This window comes from Lissotriton vulgaris, chromosome 10 (assembly GCF_964263255.1).
Source record: "Lissotriton vulgaris chromosome 10, aLisVul1.2, whole genome shotgun sequence".
NCBI lineage: Eukaryota > Metazoa > Chordata > Amphibia > Caudata > Salamandridae > Lissotriton > Lissotriton vulgaris.
This window is the reverse complement of record NC_141698.1, coordinates 962149063-962176377: the sequence shown is the minus strand read 5'-3', so window position 1 is coordinate 962176377 and position 27315 is coordinate 962149063. Positions and strand designations below refer to the sequence as shown.

General features: G+C 44.8%; 1 protein-coding gene across 3 annotated transcripts in view; it reads left to right on the top strand.

Moving 5' to 3' along the window:
• DGKB (diacylglycerol kinase beta) overlaps positions 1 to 27315 on the top strand; it is a 1765597-nt gene that overhangs the window by 1588410 nt on the left and 149872 nt on the right. For all 3 annotated transcript variants that reach the window (XM_086941963.1, XM_086941961.1, XM_086941962.1), the window contains 2 exons: positions 18518 to 18638; positions 26133 to 26193. In XM_086941963.1, coding sequence (XP_086798089.1) covers positions 18518 to 18638; positions 26133 to 26193 — 182 coding nt within the window. The remainder of the gene's footprint in view (positions 1 to 18517; positions 18639 to 26132; positions 26194 to 27315) is intronic.

The window sequence follows — 27315 nt, the reverse complement described above, 5'->3', positions numbered from 1 at the left end:
CTCTGCCCGGAGCTGTCCTGCTGCCCTCCGGGCGCTCGGGAGAGGGGCTGGATGAACACGGTAGTGTGGTGTGTCACTATGCGGGGTGAGCACCCGCTTGTGGGACCGTGAAATGTGTAGCCTAGGCGCTGTCACGCGGGTGGGCTCCGCTGAGGATTTGGTGTATCGCGGGTGGCTCCGCTGCAGTGTGTCTCTGCCCGCAGCTCTTCCACACACTGCGGGCGCTCCTTTCCACAGTTCATTCACCCCCTCCCCGCCGCAGCCTCGGTCACTCGCTGCACGGCGGGGGACAAGGGCACTTCAGGCAGGCCGCGGGTGGGCTCCGCCGGCGCTGCTTTACTTGGGAATTACAGTGGCTGCAATCATGCCCGGCGAGGAGCGCTGGTCATGCGGGTGGGCACCGCTTTCACTGTTCACTCGCTGCGCGGCGGGGTAGCTGTAGGCAGGCCGGGGGTGGGCTCCACTGGCGCTGCTTCCTTCAATGTTCACCGGGGGCCGCCATAACTATGCGGGTGGGCTCCGCTTAATGTATAGTCAGGTGGGGGGGTCGCTTCTCGCTTGCGCGGCCCCCCAGGCAGCATGTGTCGCATGGGCTCACCTCTGGCCTACGGGCTTTCTCGGTGGGGTCACTTGTAGCCGATCCGGGTGGGCTCCAGTCGGCGATGCTTCACTGCCAGCGGTAGCTGGCGAGTTGGCAGTCTGGCTCGGTGGCAGCCGATGCGGGTGGGCTCTGCACGGCTCTCTGTTCACCCCAGGCAGGGGCTCAGTCGCGGCTGACGCGGGTGGGCTCCGGTCGGTCCGCTCCTTTTCTCGGTACTTCGGGCCGCGCCTCCACTTGGTGCTCGGTTGCGGCCGGCACAGGTGGGCTCTGGTCGGACCACTGCACTCTCTCCTCACGCCGGGAGGCTCACGCTGGGCATGGAGGTGCGGGGGGCTCCCGGTCACCTCCTTATGGGTCTTCAGGCCCGGGGCACAGCACACGCCGGTGTTTGCTCTATGCCTGCGTTATTAATGGTTGAAAACACCACAATTGTAAGTACCCTCTCGGCGGCCGGCACCGCTTCCCAGGAGGGGTGCCCTGCACATGGGCACTTCCCTTCTTCTTTCCGGGGATTGTTCAGCTGCGGCACGCATGGCATTGCGTTACCGCCTCGTCGCCAATGTAGTGTTGGAGGCCCTGGGCCCTCATTGCTAAAAGGACTGACGCAGACACAGTCAGATACTTGGTACAACTGGCCTAGAGCACGTGCGCTCGGCCCCTTTTATTAAAGCTGTGTCACCTGACCAGTGACATCAGTGGTGGGTGGGTGTTCAGTGTGAGGTCACATGCAGAACAACTAGACTGTGTCCTTGCAGGACACTACAGTACCTAGCCGCCAAAACACGTGTTTCGTCTCTATGTGGTGTAAGCCACAGACTTCCTCAGGGCCAATGTCTCAGTGTAGTCCAAAGTAAGTATCAATATTCAAATTTAAAGAAACTCAAGTTTCGTTTTTAAAACACTATTAGCGTCACGGTTCACACAATAGTAGTAAGGTAAATCCAGCTTCTATATCAATTCCTCTCATAACCGTATTAGAAAAGCAGTGTGTTCTCTATATAGGACGGCGTCCTAATTGGAGTAACGCCATTTGATTGCAAGATCAGAGGCTACCATTATGAATGTTCAAAGCTCACATGCTCCAATGGCTTCAGATAAAAGCTTGCAGAAATGCTAGCACTTGACCAGTCCAACACTTTCAGAATTTCTGCAAGTGTGCCACCTGCCCAAAACACTTTACTGGCCATTGCACCCCTAGAAGACACTGGTTTCTGGCTAAGCAGCCATCATCAGCCAGGCTAGCTTGAACCCAGTGGCAGAATGAGCAAGGGACTCCGTCCATCATCCCCTTTGGTATCGCTTTGTTCGCCCTAAGTTGGCAGTGCATGCCCAGACGTGGGTCCCTTGCTCACTTTGCCACTGGATTCAAGCTAGCCTGACTGATGATGGCTGATTAGCCAGAAACCGGTCCCAGGATGCTTGTTTACGGTCCAGGGAAGACATGGTTTGGCAGTTCGGGCTGGACTGTTCCCATGAGGCACCGGGTCAGACTGATTTGCATATAGCCATGTCTGAACTGGGGTGGTGGAGTGAGCTAAAGAATGATGATGGACTAAACCCAGATCAGTTGACTAGGGGTGAGTGTTTGATTTGCTCAAGCGCTCCGTCCATCATCACCTTTGGTATCACCTTATTCCAATCGTGCCATAAGGGACACCTTTATCAGTAGTGCCAACATGGTCTCTCCTGCTAATTGTGCTGTTATGGACATCATGGTCTTTTGAAGAACTCAGGCTACTGTGTTCATCACTTGTGAGGTATTTAGACTTTTTAGTTGCCTTACTCTCTTTCCTGACTAATGAACAGGTCTTCTCCTTTGTAAAAGAGAAACAATCTTCCTCAAAGGGTGAATCCCTTTTCCTTTTTGTGAAAACAGCTTCCAACTCTTCTTTTTGGGAAGATTTGAAATCCCTCTTAAAAATCTTCTGAAAGATTCCTCACTGAGTGCAGGGTCAGGGTCCCCTGGGTACTAGTATCATTAGCCATAATGGGCACGCCCTGCTTCACAAATTTGAAATAAGTTAAAGAGCTAAAGTGAACTAGGCTTTCCCTGTTAACGCTTTTCTTTTTATTTCCCCCTTTTATAAATGTTATTTGACAAGTTTAAAATTATGCCACAAACGTTGCCTACTTGTTCACCTCCTTGAAATGGTAACCTTTACCAGGAGACCGCGTTGCTATAGTAACGCTGAACGCGTGCTGAGTGCATCTACCCAGAGGGCTTCAGCCAAAGGGAAAAAGGCCGCCGATATGGTGAGTCCTCTTTCGTCCTTGAGGACTAGGCTGTGCTAGAAAATGTAATTGGTAAAGGCAGCCCGGCCAATGGAGGCAGAGGCGCGTTCCCGAAACATGGGATGGTGCCTCTGATGTCTGCCATCTGCACACTGTTCCTGCAATATGGGAGCACGGTCCTAAGGCTAGAAAGCATGCATGTCTTTTAAAATATGCACAGCCCCATAACAAATCTTTGGAGGCGGAAGGGAGTGCCCCCAGCCTGCGCAATCATTTGGGAGATAGAGAGGGATGTCCAGTTGATAACTGAGCTGCCAGGCCCTGGAAGCCACATTACAATTGTGGTAAAATAATAAATTACCAAAACGCAAAGAAACCCAAACAGGAAATGAAAAGGGTGACAAAAACCGGCAGAGACCTACCTTAAGTAAGTACAGATGTGTATAAACCTGCAAAACGTTATAATTACATTAAGTAAAGATTGTAAATAAAAGCATTAGTGACGTCAACATACTTATCTTGTCAAGGAGCAGAAAATAAACAGGACAATACTTAGTAGTGAGGAGTCTTGAAAGCTCTAAAAATAAGTGGCCAAGGGTATGCCCAGATATGGGTCCCTTGTTCACTATACCTCTGGATTTAAGCTAGCATGGCTGATGAGGGGTGTCTCGCTGATATGGAGTGATGTCCCGAAACTGGTCCCTAGATGCTTGTTTCTGGTCCAGAGATGACCTGGTCTTATAGTTCGAGCTGGACTGTTCCCATGAGAAGCAGGGCCAAGATTGATTTTCAAATGGTTGGGTCCAAAATGGGGTGACATAGTGAGCAAAAGAACAATAGATTCAACCCAGATATGTGACTGGGGGTGAGTGGTTGAAAAGTTTCAGCACTCCGTTCATGATCTTGTTGTGTTTTTTGTTCTCTAAAGGGCTGCATGTTGGGGCAGTAAGAAAAGGATAGGTAGCCTCCGGTCTTGTAATGAAATTATTCAGGGGGTGCCACAATTACAATTTTACACACACTCGTCCAGTAGCATATTTCTCTGTGAGGGCAGCTTTATGTTCAAATTGCCTGGTATAATTACCGTCCCCTACCTTGCAACTCAAAGAAACAATTAAAAAACACATACACAACAAGGAAAGGCTAAACCTGCCACCTGGTCCCTAATGACAGCGATCTAATTCCTTAGCCAAAAAGATGGAATTCCCAGGGCTACCTCTGCGGTTCGGTTCAAACTGCGACGTATCCTTGATGCCTCCCCAGCACCGAAAAAAGAGTTTGGGATACGGGGTGGAGACAAATCTATGTAGCAGCTGCAATATCCACCCATCAGAGCCAGCTGTTGGTTTAGAGGAAAATGTAGCTGCTTTCTCCATCCACAAGGTCGAAACATACAACTGCAGTGGTCTTTCCTCATAGGTTTGCACCCCACCCTCCATGAAGCACACACCTCCAGCAGGGGGGTAATTTTTTAGGATTCCAGAGGTGTTTGTGTGAGGTGAGACACTGCTCTCATTGTGCAAACACAAGATTCCCAGTCCACTGGGGGACTGATGGCATAATACCAGCGCTAGCCCAGAAAGAGAGCATCTGTCAGTCTGCCTCAGCATCAGAGGGACACAAACTCTTGTAGAAAAAGCAAGCACTGTTGCAACACTTACAGACGTGTCAAAACTTAAACAGCAAAGCATTGTTTTAATGTGTTGTTGTAGTGCATTTTTGGATTGGCATTGTTAATGTTGTGGGAGACTCAGCACGGGCTCACAGCATATTTCATAATCTATGCAGCAGGCATATTAACCCTGCCAATTCTATTCTACAGAGGCTCAACATGATCTATAGACTTAAAGTAGTTCTTGATGAAGCAAATAGCACCGTCATGGAATATGTTACTGTACGGGTGTTTGTGAACTGTAGATCCCAAACACATCAATACAGCACTAAGTTGAACCTACTGCAGTAGTTTAATGATTTAACTACTGTACTTGCATAGGACGACATGATCAACCAAGGTTTATGAATATTGTAAAAAAGTGCTCTCTTTTTGCATGGTTGCCCCCACGTTTTGCTAAACTGCTGATTTCCCCCTCCTTACCAACCTTTACCTACCTGTGACGCCCCTAAATCTATTACTTAGGGGCAACCATGAACCTTGCCTTCTCAGACAAGAAGAGGAGAAGAAGAAGGACCGAAGAACCTGTGCTGAACCTAAGATGAGGAGGACTCCCACTGACCTGGCCCTAGCCCTACGGCATGTCCCCACCTTGAACCTGGTCAAGCGAAATCCTGGTGTGTTCTGCAACCAGCATCCTCAAGAACCCCAAGGATCTGCCAAGACAAATTTCTAAATACCTTTGACTTAAGGGTACTGGCAGATTGGCATGGCACCAGGAGCAAAAGAAAAGACAGCAATTCCCAATCACCGGATTGACATTATCCGTTTACTGGTATACATTTTGCTTTAAAGAATGTCCCTGCCACCTTCCAAAGGTTGGTGAATCAAGTACTAGCTGGATTGGAGTCCTTTAGTGCAGCATATCTAGATGATATTGCTGTCTTTAGCTCTACCTGGCACTTGATCCACCTGGGGAAGGTTTTAAAAGAAAAACCAAAGGAAATGATGGACGGAGCGTTGACAATACAAGCACTCACCCCCAGTCCACTGATCTGGGTTTAATCCATCACCGTTCTTTAGCCCACTCTGCCACCCCAGTTCAGACATGGCCATATGCAAATCAGTCTGGCCCTGTGCCTCATGGGAACAGTCCAGCCCGAACTGCCAAGCCATGTCTTCCCTGGACTGGAAACAAGCTACCGAGGACCGGTTTCTGGCATTTCAGCTGTCTTCAGCCCGGCTTGCTTGAATCCAGTGGCAAAGTGAGCAAGGGACTCACATCTGAGCATACCCTGCCAACTTATGGCGAACAAAGAAAAACCAAAGGAAATGATGGACGGAGCGTTGACAATACAAGCACTCACCCCCAGTCAACTGACCTGGGTTTAATCCATCACCGTTCTTTAGCCCACTCTGCCACCCCAGTCCAGACAAGGCGATATGCAAATCAGTCTGACCCTGTGCCTCATGGGAACAGTCCAGCCCAAACTGCCAAGCCATGCCTTCCCTGGACCGGAAACAAGCTACCGAGGACCGGTTTCTGGCATTTCAGCCGTCTTCAGCCCGGCTTGCTTGAATCCAGTGGCAAAGTGAGCAAGGGACTCACGTATGAGCATACCCTGCCAACTTATGGCGAACAAAGAAAAACCAACGGAAATGATGGATGGAGCGTTGACAGGTTTTAAAAGCCCTGGAAACTGCAGGTCTTACTATCAAGGCATCCAAATGCCAGATAGCGCAGGGAACAGTGGTATACTTGGGCCACCTCGGTGGTGGAGGCCAAGTGCAACCCCTACAACCCAAGACCCAGGCCATCCTGGACTGACCAGCTCCAACAACCCAGACCCAAGTCAGGGCATTCCTTCGCTTGACCGGGTACTGCAGGAGGTGTGTGAAGTGATATGGGTCCATTGTGACTCCCCTCAAAGAACTCACCTCCAAGAAGATGGCCAAAAATGTAAACTAGACAGTTATTTGTCAAATGGCTTTTGAAACCCTTAAAGATGCAATTTGCTCAGCACCATTTTACCACATTATACCAAGCAGTTCATAGTGCAGACTGATGCATCTGAGCTAGAGATAGGAGCAGTCCTATCTCAGACCAATGATGAAGGCCAAGACCAACCTGTTGCTTTTGTAAGCAGAAGTGTTCTCCTCAGGGAGCAGCGTTGGAGTGCCATTGAGAGGAAGGCCTTTGCTGTGGTTTGGTAAAGATTAGTCTCATCCTCATTCATTTGGGAGGGGGGGGGTTGTATAAGAAAGTGTCCCCTTTTTGCATGGTTGCCCCCATTTTTTGCTAAACTAATAATGTACTTTGATTGAGGGTGCCCTGGGTTCCTGCCAACCAGATACCCAGGGTCTATGTTCTTTCCCTAAACTGCATTAAAATCAAAACCCAATTGGCACTCTTTGGCCACATGTCAGCCCCTTGTAAATGGTACCACACGTACCAAGGGCACTATGGCCAGGGAAGGGCTCCAAGGGCTGTAGCACTTATTTGCCACCCTTGGAGGCCATGTGCCTTTACACCCACACACTGCCTTTGCAGGCTGTGTGTTTTGGTGCAGAACGAAGTGAAGAGTCGACATGGAACACATCCCTGTGTGCCATGCCTACAACCCACTGCCCTGGCATAGATCAGCCACCCTTCTAGCTGGGTGCACTATACCAGTGGTGAGCGTACAGGTGCATGAGCCCTGTACCCCTACAGTGTCTAAGCCAATTCTTAGACATTGTAAGTGCAGTAATGCCATTAAGAGTATATGGTGCTGGGAGTTTGTCATTACGAACTCCACAGCATAATGGCATTACTGAAAACAGGGAAGTTTGGTATCAAACTTCTCAGCACATTAAACCCACACTGATGCCAGTGTGGGATTTCATGAAACATGCACTCAGAGTGCATCTTAGAGATGCCCCCTGAAAAACAACCTAACACTAGTTTCCAGGCTGAGTGGCTGCTCACCAGATGCCACCACCGGACACTGGGTCGAAAGCCTGCTGCTCTCAGGGGTCTGAAGCAATACACATCCTTAAACGAGATGCCAAGCCTCCTCATCCAGGATGGGCAGGGTCCACAAAGGGGAAGCTTCAAAGGCTTGCTGCCTTTGTGAGCTACAACAGTCCTTTGCTGCTTCCAGCAACTGGCCCCCACGGGTTATGACCCCCACTTTGGACAGGGGAAACCAAGTGAGGAAGAGAGGTGTGCCCGCCTTTGCCAACCCCAACCCTCAGGTGGGGGAGGCGAGGTGAAGCACAACTCTTAGTGCCTGCGATCTTGCAGAAGGAGGATCCAGCCAACCAGAGTGAGGCATATACCCCCTGCTGTAGGGTGGCATAATATGGGGGGTGTACACACCCCAAGGAAGAGATCCATGGGTCCTAACCTTTGCCTACCTGTAAAAGCCCAAATCTAGTATTTAGGGGCAACCCTGAACCTTGCCTCCTCAGACAAGAATGTACAAGCAGACGAGAAGAAAAGGACCGTAGAACCCATGCTGAAACTAAGAAGAGGAGGACGCCCACTGACTTGGCCCCAGCCCTACCTGCATGTCCCTACCTTGAACCTGCTCCAGCAAAATCCTGGTGTGTTCTGCAGCCAGCAACCTCAATAATACCGAGGACCTGCTCTACCTACCAAGTCAAAGACTTTGTTCCCATGAGCACAGGGTTTGCTCACCTACAGACTCTGGCTCCGGCCAAATCAACAAGTCTACACCACTCTTCAACCAGCACCTACAGCCCAAGTTCGAGTGTCCCAACACCACGAGGAGGTTTCCCTGGCAATTTTGACCTGAGATCTGTGGATCTCTGATCTGCCTCGAATCTCCAAGCAAAGCCTGCAGCCTCTTTCTGGAGGATCCCCCCGACGGCGACCGGTGCTGGTACGGAAAACCTGAATCCTAAATACACCCCTAAACCTGACGTCTCACAGCCTTGGGTGGCACAACCGACAGTGTCCCAGCATCCCCAGACATTCCAACTTACCTCTCTAACCAGTGGTCACCTCCAGAAGATCTTCTTCTCTAAGCATGCAGTCTTTGTTGCAACCGCAGAATCCCTATTGAAATCAACAGGGCACTTTATGCCAATCTAGCACCCTGTACCCAGCTGCCCCTGCGCTGTGGTGGGTGTACTTTGGGTGCTAACTCATATCCCCCTTTGCCCTGAGCCTAACACCAGGAGCTTTGCTCCCACACCCTTGTGGCCTGCTCGTGAGCAGCCACCAACCGCATTCCCAATATCCCCTATTGGATAACATTGGGGTTCAGTACTCTGCACCCAGCTGCTCTAGTGCAGCTGAGGGTGCTTTGAGAGTGCATTTTTGTCCCTGGGGGGACCCTGTTTCTATCCCCAGCATACCAATTCCCACAAGCAAGTACTTACCTGTAAACCGATAACCACATTTTCTCCATAGGAATACATTGACTGTTTTTCCTTGAAAATTATTTTTGTATTAGAACTTGAAAAACTGCAAATAACTAATAACTGCTTCACTTACCTTTTCTCTAGGAAATGTCCCAGTGTGATATCTAAGCATATCACACTGAGTAGAAAAAGTTATCCATAAAGTAATCTGAAAAGTATTAAAAGTCATCTAACAGTAACTTCCACTGTATTGAAAAAGATTTGCAAACCTGTAACAAAGACATTTTCATTCAGCTTGCTTGTATTGTTCAACCTGCCTTGAAAAGTACCATTTAAACTTACCTGTGCCAGGCTTGCTTGGTTCTAGAAAATAAATATACCTAAATAATATTTTCTAAACAAACAAATTGGTCTGAGTTTACTCTTTGAGGGTGTGACATCATTTGGCAGAGTGTGTACAACAAATGCATAATACTAACCTCTGATAAAGCCTTACTGCTCACCCGCACTACCACAAATAGAGAATAAGGTGCTATCTACTTTTACCTCTGCCTACCATTGGGGTTCCACTGGAATCTGAGCACACTATACCTAATTTTGGTATAGTATATACCGAGCCAGCTTCCTACAAGATCATGACAGCCTAACATCATGAGCAGCAGAGAATTTGGCATCGGTGATGGACAGACTGGGACTGGAGTGTGTAATCAGTGGTTGGCTGGCACTGCACAAAGGTCAACTCACCTGCATGTGGGGGCCATATTTCAATGAAGTGACTCTTGACTCTGAGTGAGTCACCCATCGTCACTGTGCTCAGCTGAAATTACTTTTAAGAAGGCACGTCCCTGTTACTGTACACACAATCCTAGTCTATCACAATGCTAAAACTACTTAGAAACATTGTAGGGATTTCGAAGACAGTCGCACTATAGATGCCTATAGTGATTGGGATGAAGAGTTCCTGCTGTGTGCCACCAATCAAGTACCCTCAGCTTTTCCGGATCCTCAGATCGCCAGGCTTCTAGACAGATCAGAGTTGGAAATGGCGTGACGCAAGTTGTCTGATGGCCCTGGGAGATCACTCAAGTCAATCAGAGAGGTGGTCGGCTGGGAGTGGCGGATCTCCGGACCGAAGCCTGGCATGGAGGACGTTGGGATGCTGCACCCGTCGATCGGGATGCCTCCCCACGACTGTCGTTTTTCTTTCGAGACGTCATCCGATGCCTCTGGGGTTTAGGGAGGGTCAGGTGCGGCTGCTGGGAAACCCGCTGGGTGGGGGAGAGAGCTGGCTGGGACAAGAGGGGCCACTCCTCCGTGAGTCAGGTCCACACCACCTGGGGGTTGTCGAAGAAAAGTGTCTTGTTTTGAAAGATGACCTTGAGCCGGCCGGGAAGAGGAGACCATAGCAGAGACCCATGTTGCAAAGCTTCTGTTTGACCTCGTCGTAGGTCCGGCATTGGACCAGCACCTCCTTGGTGTAGTCTGGGAAGACCATGATCCTGCTGTTCTGATATTGAAATGTTCACTGTGCCCTGGCTGCCCCAAGGATGGCATCTCTGTCCCAAAAGTTAAGGACCCTCAGGATTATGGGTCAGGCAGGGGCCCCAGGCAGAGGTTTGGGCACCAAGGAGAGGTGAGCCCATTCAACGGCAAACCCTGGCAACAAGGCATCATTGGGCATCCAGGAATACACCCACGTTTCTACAAACGTGTCGGCGTGACCTTGCTCCACTCCCTCAGGAAATCCTAGGAGACGAACGTTGTTTCTCCTCAACCTGTTTTCGGCATCCTCAGCCCTTCGGGGGAGCTCTGAGGTCTGGGTCTGGAGATGGGCCACCTGGGTCTTAAGTTGGCCGATGTCATCCTCCGCGTGGAGATACAGGATTCTGTCTCTGTGATGCGTGCCATGGCATTTCGCAGATCCTGGCGAATAAGAGCCATATCAACCCTCACCGCGCCAATCTTGTTTTCTACTGAGGCTTGTGATGTGCTTATCACCTGAAGAATGGTGGCGAGATCTCCCCCAGTGGCGCCAGGCATGCTAGGCGGTCCGCTTCCTGAGTCTTGGTCCGATGTGGTGAACTGGTCCATTTTGATTTGGATTGGGGGGGGCAGGATTCTGTTTAGGGCGGTTTCTGCCCATCGCCACCAGAAGTATACTTCGGCCCTGTATGGCTGGGGCAAACGGCGGATCTGCAGAGGGACAGGTGGGGTAGGGGGGCCCCCAGAAACCCAGGCTGTCAATGCTCGGGCACGGGTGCCAAGTCTATGCCCTCAGGTCCCCAGAGGGGACAAGATTTGATTTATGCCTCGGCTCTACCCACAGAGCCAGGTGGAGCGCTCCACTGCAGGGTGGCCAGGCCAAATACCCACCCCTGTGACAGTCGTCTAGCCTGGCCTCAAGGTCGGATGAGGATGGCCTCACTTCCGAGAGAGCAGTCTGGAGCAATGGGGGAGCCCTGGGAGGAACTGATGTCCGCGATAGAGTCTGCGTCCCACACGAACTGTCTAGAGCGGGTGGAGGGTAGAGTGAGGCTGAAACAAAGGACGCCGTACCCACCCACACATTAGATCCAACCAGACCCAAGATCCCCTCGGCGTGAGCAGCAACAGTCAGGGGGCAGGCCCCCACGGGTCGGTATAGGACACCCAAGGCAACCAAGGGACACCAGGCAACCCAGGGGCCCAGTGGCAAGGAGGACGCCTTTGCCCCTATGTCGCTCCGGTGCAGCAGCGGGAGATGGAGGCAAGCAGCTGAGTGAGGGGGAGATCAGACCGTGCCGATGCAACCCCACACTGGCGGACTCGGGTAGGCATCCCCAGATGAGAAGTGTGGCGCGGGAGGGTGAGCCGGAGCATGATTTCCCCACTCCACATGCCACCCGCCACGGTGGCCAATCCCTGCCCCCCAGCAGACCAACCACCAGGGCCACCACCATGGGTAAGGTGCCCTCAGAAGACCCCGCTGGCAAGAGGGGGTCGTCACCCCCCCACCAGTCCAATGTGACTGGAGAGATGAAGCAAGGCAGCCAAAGCAGGAATAGTCCAGCAGGGCCCACCGGGCAGCCCCACAGGAGGCACCCTCAAGGGAGAAGCAAAGGGGGTTAATGCGGGGAGCCACAAATTGGGGCCGAAAGAGCCACATATGTAGGAGGGCAAAAAGAGATGTAAAACATATTTTTCTCTATGTTTGCCTCTCTAAAATTGTGAACTAACAATGCAAATACAATTATGCTAACAGGAAACTTCAAATTACTCATCTTAGCCAGTACCTAAATCCAGCCTATAAATGTTTTTGATGTCTAATTTGCTTGGCAAATTGTCTTTTCTGAGAGGCAAACTCAAATGTTCATAGTAACAACTATAGATAAAGGTTTTGTATAATTAGCATATTCAAAATCACTTTCAGTCGCCAAAGCAGTTTGTTTTGCTCAAACGAAACTGCCACTACAAGCATATTTACCATTCACTAATTTGGAAATATATTATTGCGTAACCAGACTAAGCTCTATATATAATAGGCTTTCAATGTCTTGTCAGGAATGTAATACTTCTATCAAAAACATAAATTGCATTTCAACAGGAGATCCATTATGTTGGACAGTTTTTAATGTAAATCATTCTATCTAATCTCCTTGTTTACCTCTCCATCTAATTTAGGAGTTTTGTATTGGATTCATAATAGAAATTCAAGTGGATTTTATACTTATTTTGCATAATGAGTTACCTTGCACACGTATCAAAACTTTTTTTTAAAATGAAGAGCCCTTCATATGGAAAGTAAATTGTGTTCCCTTGCGTGATGTACTGTGTACACTCACAGCATGAAAAGTTCCAAATGAACTCAGCTGAAACTGCTGGGGCTGCTGAACTGAGAGGAGAAAGTTAGCTCCACATCTCCCCAGTGACTCTTATCGGTGCATCAGGAACAAGAGCCGGGGTCAGCTGCCCCTTCACATGTCACTCACAGTCTGCTGAAATCAGCTCTCCCTCAGCCAAACATGGCGCTCTGCTAATATGAGGAGACACGTGAAGCAGCCCGGCTCTTCCAGAGAAGGGCAGGAGAGGGGCACGGTGCTGTGAAAACATTCCCACCAAGTGTAACAGCTCATTCACACAGAAAACAAGCAAGGTCTTTGAGTCGCGTCTCTCGCAGGAGCTGGAGTGGGGAAAGCTGATTTAAGAATCTGCAGAGAGAAGCTGAACAAAGCCCTTCGGGCTACTGAACTATTCATACATGTTTATGAGCGTTAACAGCGTGTCAAAGGAAAGAAATATATTTAAGTGAGACTTTTTTTAGAACTGAGCCCAGGCTTTGTAAAAGGCAACGCTGTTTGACATGCCACTTTCTTTCTGTCATAATGCAAATTAAATGCAAGTGACTTTGGCCAATAATGATATTTGCATTCATGCACATTTTAGACTCCACATTGTAAATGTCCTTTTGGGAACACAAGAAAAAAGCTTCACAAGTAACATTTTTGACACTACTTTTTCCATAACTTTCCATTGTGCGAATACATTTTTTTCTGGGTAGATTTGATCAACGTGTTTTAGGTTCAATCTATGTGTGTACTTTTCACTTAAAAGATGATTTCAGGACTTACCACTGATTTATTTTGTTAGTTGCATTTATAAACACTAGGCCAGATGTACTAACTTTCTGGTCGCAAAGACCAGTCACAATTTCCAACTCTATTTTAGGGACCAGAAACTTATTTTATGAACCGCTCAACGTAATAGGTTGAATTGTAAAATAAGGAATCATAATGAGTATCAGACCGCCCGCTTGATGAATATTCATTAGGTAATTCATAAAATCCAGCTTAATATGATTTGTCATAATCACAAGGAAGGTGGCCAGGAAGGATGAAAAGACCTCCATCCCCGCTTTTCAAAAAAGAAAGGTATTTTTTAAATAACAGAACAATATCTTTAAAGGCAATGGGTCTGCTTTAACAAAAAAAGAGTTTTGTTTTTGAAAGTTTCACTGAAAGTTAGCAGTTGTACTGCTTACTCCCCTGCAACATGTACCACAAATTGCAAAAGAGTGCAATGGGACACCTTTCCATTTGTGAATAAGTGACCACCTCAACTTGAGAGCCAGTAGCTTACCAATGGTTTATTGCCGGAATTCCAGTTACACACTATTGATATATAGGGTACTGAATCATTGTTTGGAAGGAACTCCCACAACACGCCCCTCCAAAATAGTGATTACTAAACCATTTCTAAACACATTTTAGAGTTGCTAAAAAGTAATGGACTCTTAAAATAGCTTTGATACATTTGGAATAGCATTTTAGTAGCAAAATGTTACCAACCCCTATATGGAAAAATATTTTAGCTGTGACATACCCACAAATTTAGCAATTTGCAAAGTTTGTGACCACTAGGAAATGTCTGACATCTGCCACACTGACTATTCCTGGAGTCCACTTTAAAGCTCTTTGCATAAGAAGGGGAAAGGATAAGTGACAGTGTGATTAAAGCTGACGTAATCCCATGACCAGAAGTTTCTAAGTAGTGTCCAAAGTTCATACTGTATGGAATGTTAGTTGAGATGCAGTTCAAAGGCATGTGGGAATAGGTGCATACTAAGGACTTTCCTAAATATCAATAGAGCCAGACAATGGTGTGATGCAAATGGATGTATGTCGTTACAACGCATACTTTTACAACGCATACCTTTACAACACATTTTTTACACCGCAACATCCATTACAACGCGTTCCATTACAACGCATGCCGTTACAACAAATTCTTTGAAACTACCTTTACAGCGCATTCCACTACAACGCATACTACATTTACAACGCATACCATTACAACGCATACCATTACATTGCATGTATGGTAAGTATTGGATAGTGTAGGGGTAGAAATTACTATTCTAACTCCTGGGGGTGCAGCAGTAGGGTAAATGTTGGATAGTGTAGGGGTAAAAATTACTATTCTAACTCCAGGGGGTGCAACAGTAGGGTAAGTGTTGGATAGTGTGGTATGCGTTGTAATGGTATGCATTGTAATGACTGCGTTGTAATGACATGTGTTGTAGTGGTATGCGTTGTAGTGACATGCGTTGTAATGGTTGCGTTGTAAAGGTATGTATTGTAATGGATGTTGCATTGTAAAAGTTTCGTTGTAAAGGTAGTGTGTTGTAAAAGTTGCGTTGTAAGTATTGTTTTCCGATGCAAATTGATGGTGGGGGCCTGAAAAATGTATTGTGTTGAGGGCCTCTTTAGATTCCATCATCTCATAGGTAAGATTAAAATGTAGGCTAAATAGAGGCCCCTGGATGGTGTAGGACCCTGCACCATGGGGTCTGCATTGTGAGCCCGCTGAAAGATAGAAGAAGTGCACCCCAGAAGGAGGAACTTTTAGATATGCATTCTACACCCAAACGCTTTGTAACTTTTAGTATGTACGGAGAGTCTGTTTTGGTGGTATCATGTCAGGCTGCCAGCCGGCTGATATGGTGCCATCAATTTGCACATGGAGGCAGAGCCGGACTTGCATCGCACACCGGCCCTGGCAATTAAGTGTGACTGGCTGCCAGGGCAGAAGGGGTGGTGGGTTGCTGATGGGAGACACTGCTGCTGCCTTTGATACAGGGGTTTGATTTTGCAGCAGTCCTGCAAAACCGGCCTATGTACCAAGAATGCCTCTCACTGGTCAAAACATGTACCCCACCCTTCAAGCCCACCGGGAAGATGCCTGGTGCCCGCTATGGCCAGTCAGGCCCTTCACAGAGGCGCTGCAGATTCTTGTGCTAGGTCAGGAACCAGCTCTGAAATTAACATGGATAATGTGGCCCGTGCCATTATTTTTTATTAATTCATTTTAGCGTTTTGTGTTACACCATACATAAATCATTTGAAAGTGTTGAGCTGTGGAAACATGATAACAGTAATAATTTTGGACTATGTGAGGGTTTGAGGTTAGCCAGGCACAAATGATGAACCTAAATCTGACATTTTTTGTACTCTCTCTTGAGAACACTATGTTTAGTTCAAGTCTTGTTTGAAATGTTTGTTTTTCAGTAGAACTAATGGAAACCCACTTTCATTAGGAAATATGGGGTACAGTTGCTCCAAAGTTTGGTCCCAGGGCCCCAAATAGTCTTTCACCATATTCTGATTTTTCAAAAGGGTACAGTTTGATCAGTTATGCAGCTGAGGAACGCCAGTTTATTGAGGTACCCAGGGTGTTTGCCCCAATATGCTTTGCACATGAAGCATCTGGCCTGATTTATATCTTGGTGGATGGGTTAATCCGTCACAATGGGGACGGATATCCTGTTCGTCTAAATATGAATCTCATTCAATTCTATAGGATTTATATATCGGTGGACAGGATATCCGTCACCGCTGTGACGGAGTAACCTGTCCACCAAGATCTAAATCAAGTCTATAATGTTTAGAACTTGATCCTGAATTCAATACAGAGACAATGCAGCACCTCTGGATCTGGCTTTATGTGAGGCAGTTTATGTACAAGAAAGAACATTCAGGGTTCCATCAAATATTATCCACTGTACCACTACATTATGTTGTAGGGACATTTGAATTCCTGAATTAAAAATGATCCCAGTATTTCTGACCTGTTGTGAAGAGGTATATGGGGAGACCAAGTTAGATGCCCATGTGAAATAAAGTGATTCTGTGTTGACTCCACCTACAGTAATGACCTCAATATTTTAACTTATGAGACAAAGAAAACCTTTTTTCTCCCAAGAGTAGAGATGCTCTGTGCAATATTACATTTTGGATACTAGGTGTCATGTCTTTACACTTGTAAGGCTTGACCATTGACCTCTCTGGTAAGCCTCTATAAATCATATTTCAGCAGTCAATCCCAGAGATGACTACAATGATAACAAATGTGATTCTATGAGACAAGTGCTTCCTAGGCAGGAATCAGGAATCCTTGAAGCATGTACAGATGGTGGAAGGAATTTACATGTGAGCATTGAGGTCTTCCACAGACAATGACAGTGGAGGGCCCAATGAGAGTGGAAGGAGGAACTTCAAGATTGCCATAAACTTGTAGAAAAGCTTGAGTCTTTTAAATCTGCCAGGTACCACACAGCCGTTATTAGGACTGGTGCATGGGATATCTCAGTCAACTGTGTTAAAATTCACTGTTAAGTGGTACTTGCTTTGCAGAGAGTGAGGGGGCAACATTTACAGATCACATTGGACACCACATAGCTAATGCCACAAAAGCAAACCTATGCTACATTAGGATTTCCTGACATCCAAGAGTCAATTGATAGTACTCATGTACACCTGGTGGCCTCATGTAGAAATAAACAACTGTGCTGAAACCATGAAATTAAGCACTCTATTTATGTGCAAATGCTGGGTGATCTAAATCTGTTTATACTGAACTGCTATGCTAGGTGCTTTGGATAAAACCACAATGTCATAATTCTGACGATAACCAACAATAGTCGTACTGTGGTAAAACACCAACCTTAAGGTGCTGATAGTTGTAGTCTAATCTTAGTACCATTAGAGATTTGTTAGCCTCTATGACATCACATACGCAGATCAATGTGAATATGTGTAACAAGTCACATCAGTCACTCTTTACAATAATTATGATTCTCAGCCAAGTCAGCATGTTGCCAACCACAAGACCTTTTATTACAACCCTCATGTCTCTTACCATGGATTCTTCCAAGTAAAAGATCTTCTGTCATGTATTCCCCTACAGATATATTGAGAATGATAATTGTGTATTCCCATAGCTTGAGATAGAGCTGAGGTAGAGAACTTCCACCAGTTTCAATGCTTTAGTGCTTCTCATTGCAGCTCACTGAAATACCTAGAATTTTAATGTTTGAAACATGTTTTTAATGTTCTCAACATTATGTGGATATATTGATTCAGTATAGATATAGTCTATTATCTCATATAAGCATTTTTTTGTTGGTTTTGGTGGTGTCTTCAACATGAAAAAAAGCTTGCTCAAGTTAATTTAAAATGTAAATTTCCTAATTCTAAATTGAAATACTTTAAACATATTCATGGAATACGTACAATTAAGACATTGAAACTAGTCATAAGTGTATTTTCTACAGAATTGTGTGCAATTAGTACTGTTCATACAGGCAGCCATAGTTTGCCCCTGCTTGGGAAGGTATGATTCGCGAATGCTTCCAACAAGGGTAGTTTAAGAACTGACATAGCTTGAACTTAAGATAGTTATAAATGTCATTCCGTTTCATGAATCAGGCCTTCAGCATTCAAGAATATGGCAGTTATGTGACAAATCAACAATTATAACCCAGGTAACTGTGTATACAACATAACAGACAAAAATGGCATGGGAAAATGCAGACTATTATGATTTTAAGTACAACTGAATAGCAAAGACAGGGCTCGTTTTTTAGTTGTCATATCAACTTTGATATATCATAGCAGACATTGTAAACATCTTTTTCATCTGTGTCTTGTTGCAAAGGAAATGTGATTCTTTTGGTGTTCTTGCAGAAATATCCATAACACAATTGGTGTCTTGTGGATTTTTTCATAAATGTAAATCGCATATTAGTTGTTCTCATTTTCATTTTTAATGCTGACCTGCAAATATTAAGACAGCTCTGTTGCCATGCCCAGAGTGCAATTCTCTCACTAAAGTTCCCGCGAATATAGTGTACACATTGTTATTGGCTCCTACCTTTTGTTTTCCAGATCTTAGCGATCAGCTTCTGGAAGTGGTCGGTCTAGAAGGAGCCATGGAGATGGGACAGATATACACAGGGCTAAAAAGTGCTGGGAGACGACTTGCACAGTGTTCCTCTGTTGTGATAAGGTAACTTTTCTTTCGTGTTTGATAGCATTTTTAAAGAAGTAATAATAAACACATGTGAAACATGCAAACTATAGTAACTTGCTGATGATAACTGTTATGCTCACGTTCACAGTGCTTTACTCATGACTACATTTGGGAAAATCTCATATCTTTGTGTATAATTTTCGACCATTGCTGGGATTCACTTTAAAATGTTGAATTTATGTGAACTGGGAGAAATTGGGTTGTTGGTTGAATGAGTTGTGCACCCTGGTCAAACAAAAGCCACAATCTTTTGCAGGGTGAACCACAAAAATTCACTGATTAACCTGTGCTTGACCCTGGCTGGCTTGGCACAAAAAGCAGTCAGGCTTAACTTTAGCCAATGTATAAAGTATGTATGCAGTGCTCAAGCAGTAATGAAGTCAAAGCACAGCACAAGAAAAATCCCACACCAATTTAGAAAAATAGAGTGCATTTAAAAAAATTATTTGACACCAAAACAACAAAAATCCAATCAGTAAAACCGCACCTATGGTTTTTTAAAGATTTTATTGCAAAAAAGCATCAAAAAGCACAGAGCGCCAACCATGGATAACTGGTCTTGTTAGACTGGGTCAAAGTCACAAGTTTCAGCCAACCACAATGGGGTGTAGGTTGGCTACAGTTGCCAGTCCCGCTGAAAGTTTTACCTTCTCAAATCAGCGCCAACATCCAGTTTACAGTGGAGGGGCTGCGAAGCGCAGGGGGAGTGTGGTAGGATCGTGTCCGAGTAGGGCGAAGAGCAAGGCTGGCCTCATGGGCAGGCGTTGCTTGAACTTTACTTTGACTGTCCTCATGAGCGGTCGATGCTCTAGCACAAGGAGACAGCTACCGCAGCTTCGTGTTGAATGGCAGCGTGGGTGGGAAGATATGGTTGTGAAGTGGCCTGTTCGAGGTCGCAAAGAACCCAAAAAACATCAATACATCTTTCTGAAGCCACACCAAGGATCCAGGACGTGAGGGGCACCACTTGGGGATCAAGACCTTACTTCAGCTGGGTCCTGGTGCAGGTGCTGGCGCAGGAAGTTAAGGAGTCTATTTATGTCCCTGAGACTCAGATTAGGAGGTAAGCAGGCCAGCGCTTGGAGTCACTAGGGTAGCCCTGGGTTTAAGATGAAGTTGCAGGTCCAGTTTGTCTCTACCAGGCAAGAGGACAGCATGGCAGCAGTTTAGCAAAGCAGCAGTCCAGCGGGGAAATCTCCAACAGAGTGCCAGTCCTTTTAGCAGCAGAGCAGGCCTTCTTCCTGGTAGAGTCCACGTGTCCAGAAGTTCCTTGAAGAGTTAGTGTCTGATGCCTCCTTTTTATACCCAGCCCTCCTTCTGGAAGGTGGGAGAAGCTTCTAGACAGTGGCTTTGAAGTGCATGGAACTTCCTGACTCCCCTACCCTAGCTCCAAGCTGGCTGCAATGACATTGTGGAGGTGTGAGGTCCTTTCTGTGAGGGCAGAGCACTCTCCATTCAGTTGCAGGTGTGGCTGTACTCAGTTCCAGCCCCTCATACTGCAAGTACATGGCCCATTGAGGCACACCTAATACTACTATTGTGTGACTGTCTGGAAGGAAGTCACAAAGTCTGTCAGTTATACACAGTCCTATGACCCAAAACAGGCTACAGGCACAAAGTAAAGGCAGAACAAATGACTATAAAAAATTGCATTTTTTAAAATTGTATTAAAAACACAACTTTCCCACAAAATAGGTTGTTTCCATCACAATTCCAAAGACAGCAAACATGACATAGCTACCTGCTCACAATTGGAAATTACAGCTTATTAAATGCAATAAGGAATTTCCAATTTTATCCTATGGGAGGGGTAGGTCACACAGTAGTGAACAAATGAATGTAAGATTTTTTCACTACCAGAACATGTAAAACTTAAAAGTACCTGACCAACCCTTTAATTACAACACAACCATCCTCATGGGCTACCTAGAGCTTACTTTAGAAGCAATTTGTGTGCAATAAAAGGAAAGTTTGAGACCAGACCAGGGGTTATATTGCAAAATTTGCAGTTTAAAACTGCATTCAGGCTGCAATGGCAGACCTAGGACATGATTTAAAGTGCTACATTAGTGGGTTGCACAATAACTGCTGCAGGGCCAATAGTAGCATTTAATTTACAGACCCCGAGTGTATGGTATATCACTTTACTAGGGACTTATAAGTAAATGATATATACCAAAAAGGTATAAGCCAATTTCACCATGTGTAAGGAAGACAGGACATGCACTTATCACTGGTTAGCACTGGTAACGAGCACAGAGTCTTAGAGCAAACAAAAACAATTCCAGCAAAAATGTAGAGGTTAAAGTCAAAATGTTTGGGGGTGACCCAAGAGAGAGGGCCAAGTCCAACAGGGGGCCTAACTTGTGTTATTCTGTGTAGTGTAATCACATGGAATTATCTGAGAATTATGCAGGAAGAGTAATTCTGCATTTAGCACAATTTCTTAGCACAAAATGCCCCCTCACGTACAAAATAAGTGCAAGAATGCAGTTTGTGTTGAGAAATAGCACTAAGCGCAACAGAACATGAATAGCACGTGCGAACAGCTGCTCATGCTCGGTAAATTTGCTCGTGGGGTAGGATTTTCCCCCGAACTTACTACTTGCATCTATTGCTATTTTCTTAGCACAAAATTCACCCATGTGTCCACAATTAATGCAAGGATGCATATTGTGCTATGAAATAGTTCTAAATGCAGCAGAACATGAATATCAAGTACGAGCAGATGCTGAATAAATGTGCTCTTGCTGTAGGATTGTTTTCCTCAAATTATTCTTAATTACACGAGCAGGAGTATGTGCATTATTATTGGTAATTTAGAATCAAAGAATGTTATAGAATTACTAAAATTACTCTGATTACTCCTACATAATTGAAATTCCTTCTGGACTTACATACACTCCCCCAATAGAGAATAACAATAATCAGCACAGTAAAACTCTAAATCTAGGGATTGTCGGAGTGGGTGGCCAACACTGAAACCTTTACCTACTGCCATAATCTGTGAGATGACTAGTAATAAAATACTTGTCTATGGCCTGTCACACTATGCGATAACAATCAAATGTTAAAGGCTTGCTTGTTTAACAAATCCTTTTCGCAATAAATAGGTAGGCCAACTGCTGTTGGCATAACTTTTTATAATAAGCAGACCAGAATATGGCATTGGTCATATTATTTCCCAGTGCACCAATCAGGCCTATAGACTGTCATCATTACCAACTCAGACCTATTTCTTTGAGCATAAGCAACCATCAGATACAGTGTCATAAAATTAGAAAGGTTTACAAAATTCTGGTTGGCTAAGCAAAATACTTTCTCTCCTAAGAGGGCTTAACATGACTTCCCCAGAGTGAAAATGATAAATCTACGGTTCGTCACAGGGGGTAACCAACATCAAAATCTGTGCCCACTTTGGTAATCTGTGAGATTTCATGTAGCAAAATACCTATCTGTAAGCTTTCCTATAGTGAAGTAATGATCCACCCATAAATGTCTATTAACTTTAACAAATACATTTCGCAATTAACATGTCAGGCTTCCTGCCTCTATTGTAAAATGTATTAATAAACTGATAAGGCTATGACCATTGACTTGTCACTATAACCAGCTCAGTTCTCCTGTACTGAATATACGCTTTGACACACGCCAAAAAGTGCAATACAAGCACTCTTCATTGAAAACACACAAATCTGGCCCAATCAAACCCTGTACTCAGGGGCATGGGCATATGGATGGATTCTAAGTCCCTCTATCAGTGGTTGTGTGAAAGCTCCTTTTTGTAGATCAAATAAAGTCAGCGACAATAGCACTGCCAAAGTAGACCTAAGAAAACATTTACTTTGGTGTAGCCTGGGATATCCATACTGATCTCAAACACACAACTGCGCTCTAAAGTTTATGATGGAAGGAGAGGGTGCTGCAACCAGAAAATGGCAATACATACCTCATGACTCCACCCATCTGTGCTACTGCCAGAGCAAAAGATACATCACAAATTATCTACATAGGTAAAACATTTTAACATCACTGCAATGCCATGTGTGTGTCCCTGAAAGGTAAAGGAAGCCGTATTAACAAAATAATCACTGCATAGTTGTTTGTGGAAACACACAACTTCTGCGAATGAAAACATGTACTCCTGTTCAGGAAAATGTGGGCAGAGCCAAAGCAATTCTTTGTAGTGATTCATCCAGAAACCTCTTTTGTTCACATAATGTCTAGAGACAGCTGTGATGTGCAGCCAGATCTAAGAATATATTCCAATGTACTTAGTGAGAGTGATAGCCTTGCATGTTACTCATGTTTCATTTACTTTTGCAATCAGTGTTAGAATGTAAACTGTGAAGTCATAAATCCCAAAATATCTATGACAGCGCATCTGTGTTTATGGTGATGACTCTCAAATGAAAAGCAATGCCTTCAATTTATTTAAGGTTTATTCTTTACATATTTTCAAAAACCTATGCTTTCCCTAATTTGTACTGGATAATGGTTGAATTATATATAGCAGCATTGTCTTTCACATTATATTTTGTCATTGAGTTTATCATTGGGACCCTCATACAAAGACTTTCCCTCCCCCAATTGACCTGTTGGGGTGAGACTACATCCCCCAGCAGGTTCTCCATCATCTACTCCCCAGGAGGAGGGGTCTGTGGTATTGCACTATTAAAGCAATTCTGGGCTATTGCAGAGTGGGACGCTCACACTGAGAATTTGATTGATTGATTGATTGATTGATTGATTGATTGATTGATTGATTACCCTTTCGTGATCGACCTGCTGGTGTGGGACTACATTCCCCAGCAGGCTCTGCGCCATCTACTTCCCAGGAGGGGGGCCTCCCATATCACGCTAATAAAGTGCTTCTGGGCCCCTGCAGTGCGGGTCGCTCACTTAGAGACTATGCCCATTCGTGATCAACCTGTGGGATGGGACTACATCCCCCAGCAGGCTCTGCGCCATCTACTGGAGGAGGGGCTGCTGTATCATGCTATTAAAGTGCTTCTGTGCCACCGCAGCGAGGGACGTGCACACAAAGACTTTGCCTTTTCCTGATCGTCCTGCTAGGGTGGGACTTCGTCCCCCAGCAGGCTCTGCTCCATCTATTGCCCAGGAGGAGGGGCCTGCCATATAGCACTATTGGGATTCACACAAGACCCCTCCGTGTGCATGACTAGGTGAAGAGCGAGCTTGTCTGCACTCATCTGCGATAAGATGAGGCTGGGCCGTGTCTATTGGCCCTGAAGCCCACCACCAGAGACCTCCAATGACTTGTTCACCCCAGGAAGTAAGTGGAACAGTTCTTTCTTATCATTATTACACTGTTTGCATTTTCTGTTCTCCTGTGGTCTACCACTGTATCAATTCCTGGTTAGGGATGTCTCTATCGTCAAGTCTGAGGAGGAAGCACAGAGGGATGATCCAGCGGACACGCTGTTTAATGTGTGCGCCACAGAAGAACAGTACATGCTCATCATTCTCCACTGATTGACAACCCATAAGGCGAAGATTAGAGGGATTTACATTGCTCCTCCAAGATGAGGTAAAAGAAGCAGTTGGTAAAATCCCCAATCTAAATTTAATATTAGGATTCCTAGACAATTGCCTATTCACATAGTCCATTAAATCTTTGAAATAAGGACCACATTAAACAGATAGGGACTGATCTGTTAGACTGGCTGTGGGGACAGCAGAAATGTTTGAGCCAAGGACAACATTCCAGTAGTGATCTTTAATGAGAGCGCGGGAGAAGCTGGGCATTGTGTTGGTCGGAACCATAATTCAGACAATCCTAGCTTAACCAGCCATAGCTTGACGTGGGCTATCCATAGTATCCTAAAGGCCAAGTGGTGAGACTTCTACAAGGAACTCTCTATATGGAGCAGGTTGCTCGGCTGACTGATTGAAAATTAATTCATGAGTAATTACAAAGATTTCTAATACCAATTCAGCCCAAGTGGGTAAAATAAGACAATCATTTCACATTTTGCACGCCTCAATATGTCACATGTTATTTTGTGAAAAGAGCATTATCACAAGCTCAATATCTTATCAGAGAGCCATGTTTTCAATTTGTACATCTCTACGAGGTTCGATATTAGCAAACATGTAATTGATATTTGTGCTATGTATTTGATCGCTATAATTAGAGATATGCGCCTATCAAGGTATGCACATTAATGTCTTCAATACACATCAAATCAAAGTCAATGTTTTGCATAATTACCAAATTCATGCACATAACAAGCTTTTTTTCTATGATCTTTTGGAATACGCTCGCTATACTCACATTCAAGCCCTCCCCCCAGTGGATGAAAAACTGTGAACGTATATGTATCCAAGGCATTGGTGTGTCAATGTGCAATGGAATATTTCTCAAGCTTAATAAAAATATTTAAAGTCCAGAATGAAGACTATAAATCTAATATTGAAACTAGTTGTATGTCCGCTGTACAAATGTAAAGGTCAAAAAAGCAATTGTAAATGAACTGATAGTTTTTATGTCACATTTAAACCAATCTGCGTGCATGTGTCGTGATCAATTTTATATTCTGATTGTAATTTTAGTAATGTATCTAGTCTATGTCTTTCTGCCCTGTATTTTTGTACTCTGACAATTGCCTAAAAAAGTAAGGGCCTGATTCACAAAAGTAAACTTAGACCAAAAGTCTAAGTTTAGACCTGAAGTCTAAGTTTAGACCTAAAGTCTAACTTTACTACTACTAAAGTTAGACATCTGGTCTACGTTTAGACCAACAGTCTAACTTTAGTAGTTGTAAAGTTAGACTTTTGGTTTAAGGTAGACTTTTGGTCTAAGTTTAGACCTAAAGTCTAACTTTACTACTAGCAAAGTGAGACTTTAGGTCTAAACTTAGACTTCAGGTCTAAACTTAGACTTTTGGTCTAAGTTTACTTTTGTGAATCAGGCCCAAAATGTCAAACTACAGAATATTTTGCATCATTGACTCTTATTGCTGTGACATGTTTTCAATTGCATTTCTTGACCTGAAAGCAGGTGCTACCAATGTACTGTTTGGGTAATGGACATTGCAGATTGAAAACTGAAAAATCAGATGTACAAGTTAAAAAGTTTGAGCTTAACATAATATGCAAAAGTTCATAGACCTTTGTGTCAGTACTATTTCAGCAGGAAATGCATTTAGTGCAACATTTAAAACCATTGTTGAGCAGTAACCAAGTATCACTATGAAGCCTCCATAGATAACAGTGTACCAGGATGTTCTGGAATCTAATATTCAGAATGTTATCTCAGGGTTGTCTGGTTTGTTTTGGCCTATTGTTGTACCACTTTCGTGTTTTCTAAGGGCAAGCCAAACTTAACAGATTTCGTACCGGTTTACATTTCTGGTTGCTTAAAATGTGTGTATGTAAACATTTATTGACTCATGAAGTGATCTTGTCAAAATGTCCTGAAATGTATTTCTAATCTATGTTCTACAGGACTAACAAGCCATTACCAATGCAGATTGATGGGGAACCTTGGATGCAGACTGCGTGCACAGTAAGTATTTTTCTGTTTAGCAATGTATGCTTTGACCGTTTATATAGATATGATTTAGGGGCATATTACCAAGGGTGGCGATAGGCAATTATCGCCAGTTTAGCGGCTGTTATCAGCCGCTAAGCGGCGATAATTCTATTGTTCTATTAGCAAGCTGTCGCTAACATCAGTTAGCGACAGCTTTTCGGCGATAGCGAGCGGTTTGGGGCCCGCCTTGCATGTCAGCAATATTTATCGCTAATGACATGCAAAGTGGGCGTACCCAACCTGTTAGCGACTGAAAGCAGTCGCTAACGTTGCTATCGCCTATTAGCAAGGCAGGCGCAGCGATGGAAATACTCCCGCTATCGCCAAAAACTAACGCCTGCTCAGACCAGTTCTTAGCCATGTTATCCAATGGGAGGTGGATAACATGGCTAAGAGCATTTTGTCGCTAATGCGTGAATATCGCTGTATTCTCAGCGATATTCACGCATTTGGCCGCTATCGCTGGATATTTTAGCACAATGGAGAAAAACGTTGCTAATAGCATGTTTTCTCCGCTAACATATCCAGCGATAGGCAGCGATAAATAAATCGTTGCTAAGCCTATTTAGCGATAATTATCGCTACTTGTTGAGAATATGCCCCTAAGTGTTTAATTTGTTCCAGTGTTTTCCGCTGGTACTGCCTGATTATTCTTAAATGTTCACATCAACACAGTACATAAAAACTGAATATCTAAAAAAATAACACCTGCACATCCAGACCATTTTTACAACTTTGGATGACCTGCAATAGTCCAAGCTGTCACATTTGTAGGATCGTGATGGTTACTGGATGGCACTGGTACTGGCATTTGACACCAGGGGCATGTGCAGTAGGTGGTGCAAGCTGCAGTGGACACCTCAGACATACCTAGGGCACTGGCACTTACTTTTTTTTAACAAATTAGGCACTGGTGTGATTACCGACAGTAGAAATGAACCACAAAAACTGTAAAATGTTTACTTCAGACAAGAACTCTCCATTTCTTCTTGCAAGTATTATGGTTCTGGTTTGCTATGTTGCTTTTTTTTAACTACATACGTTGAAATTCTATACATCCTATTTCCACCCTTATGATTTACATAAAAAACTGTT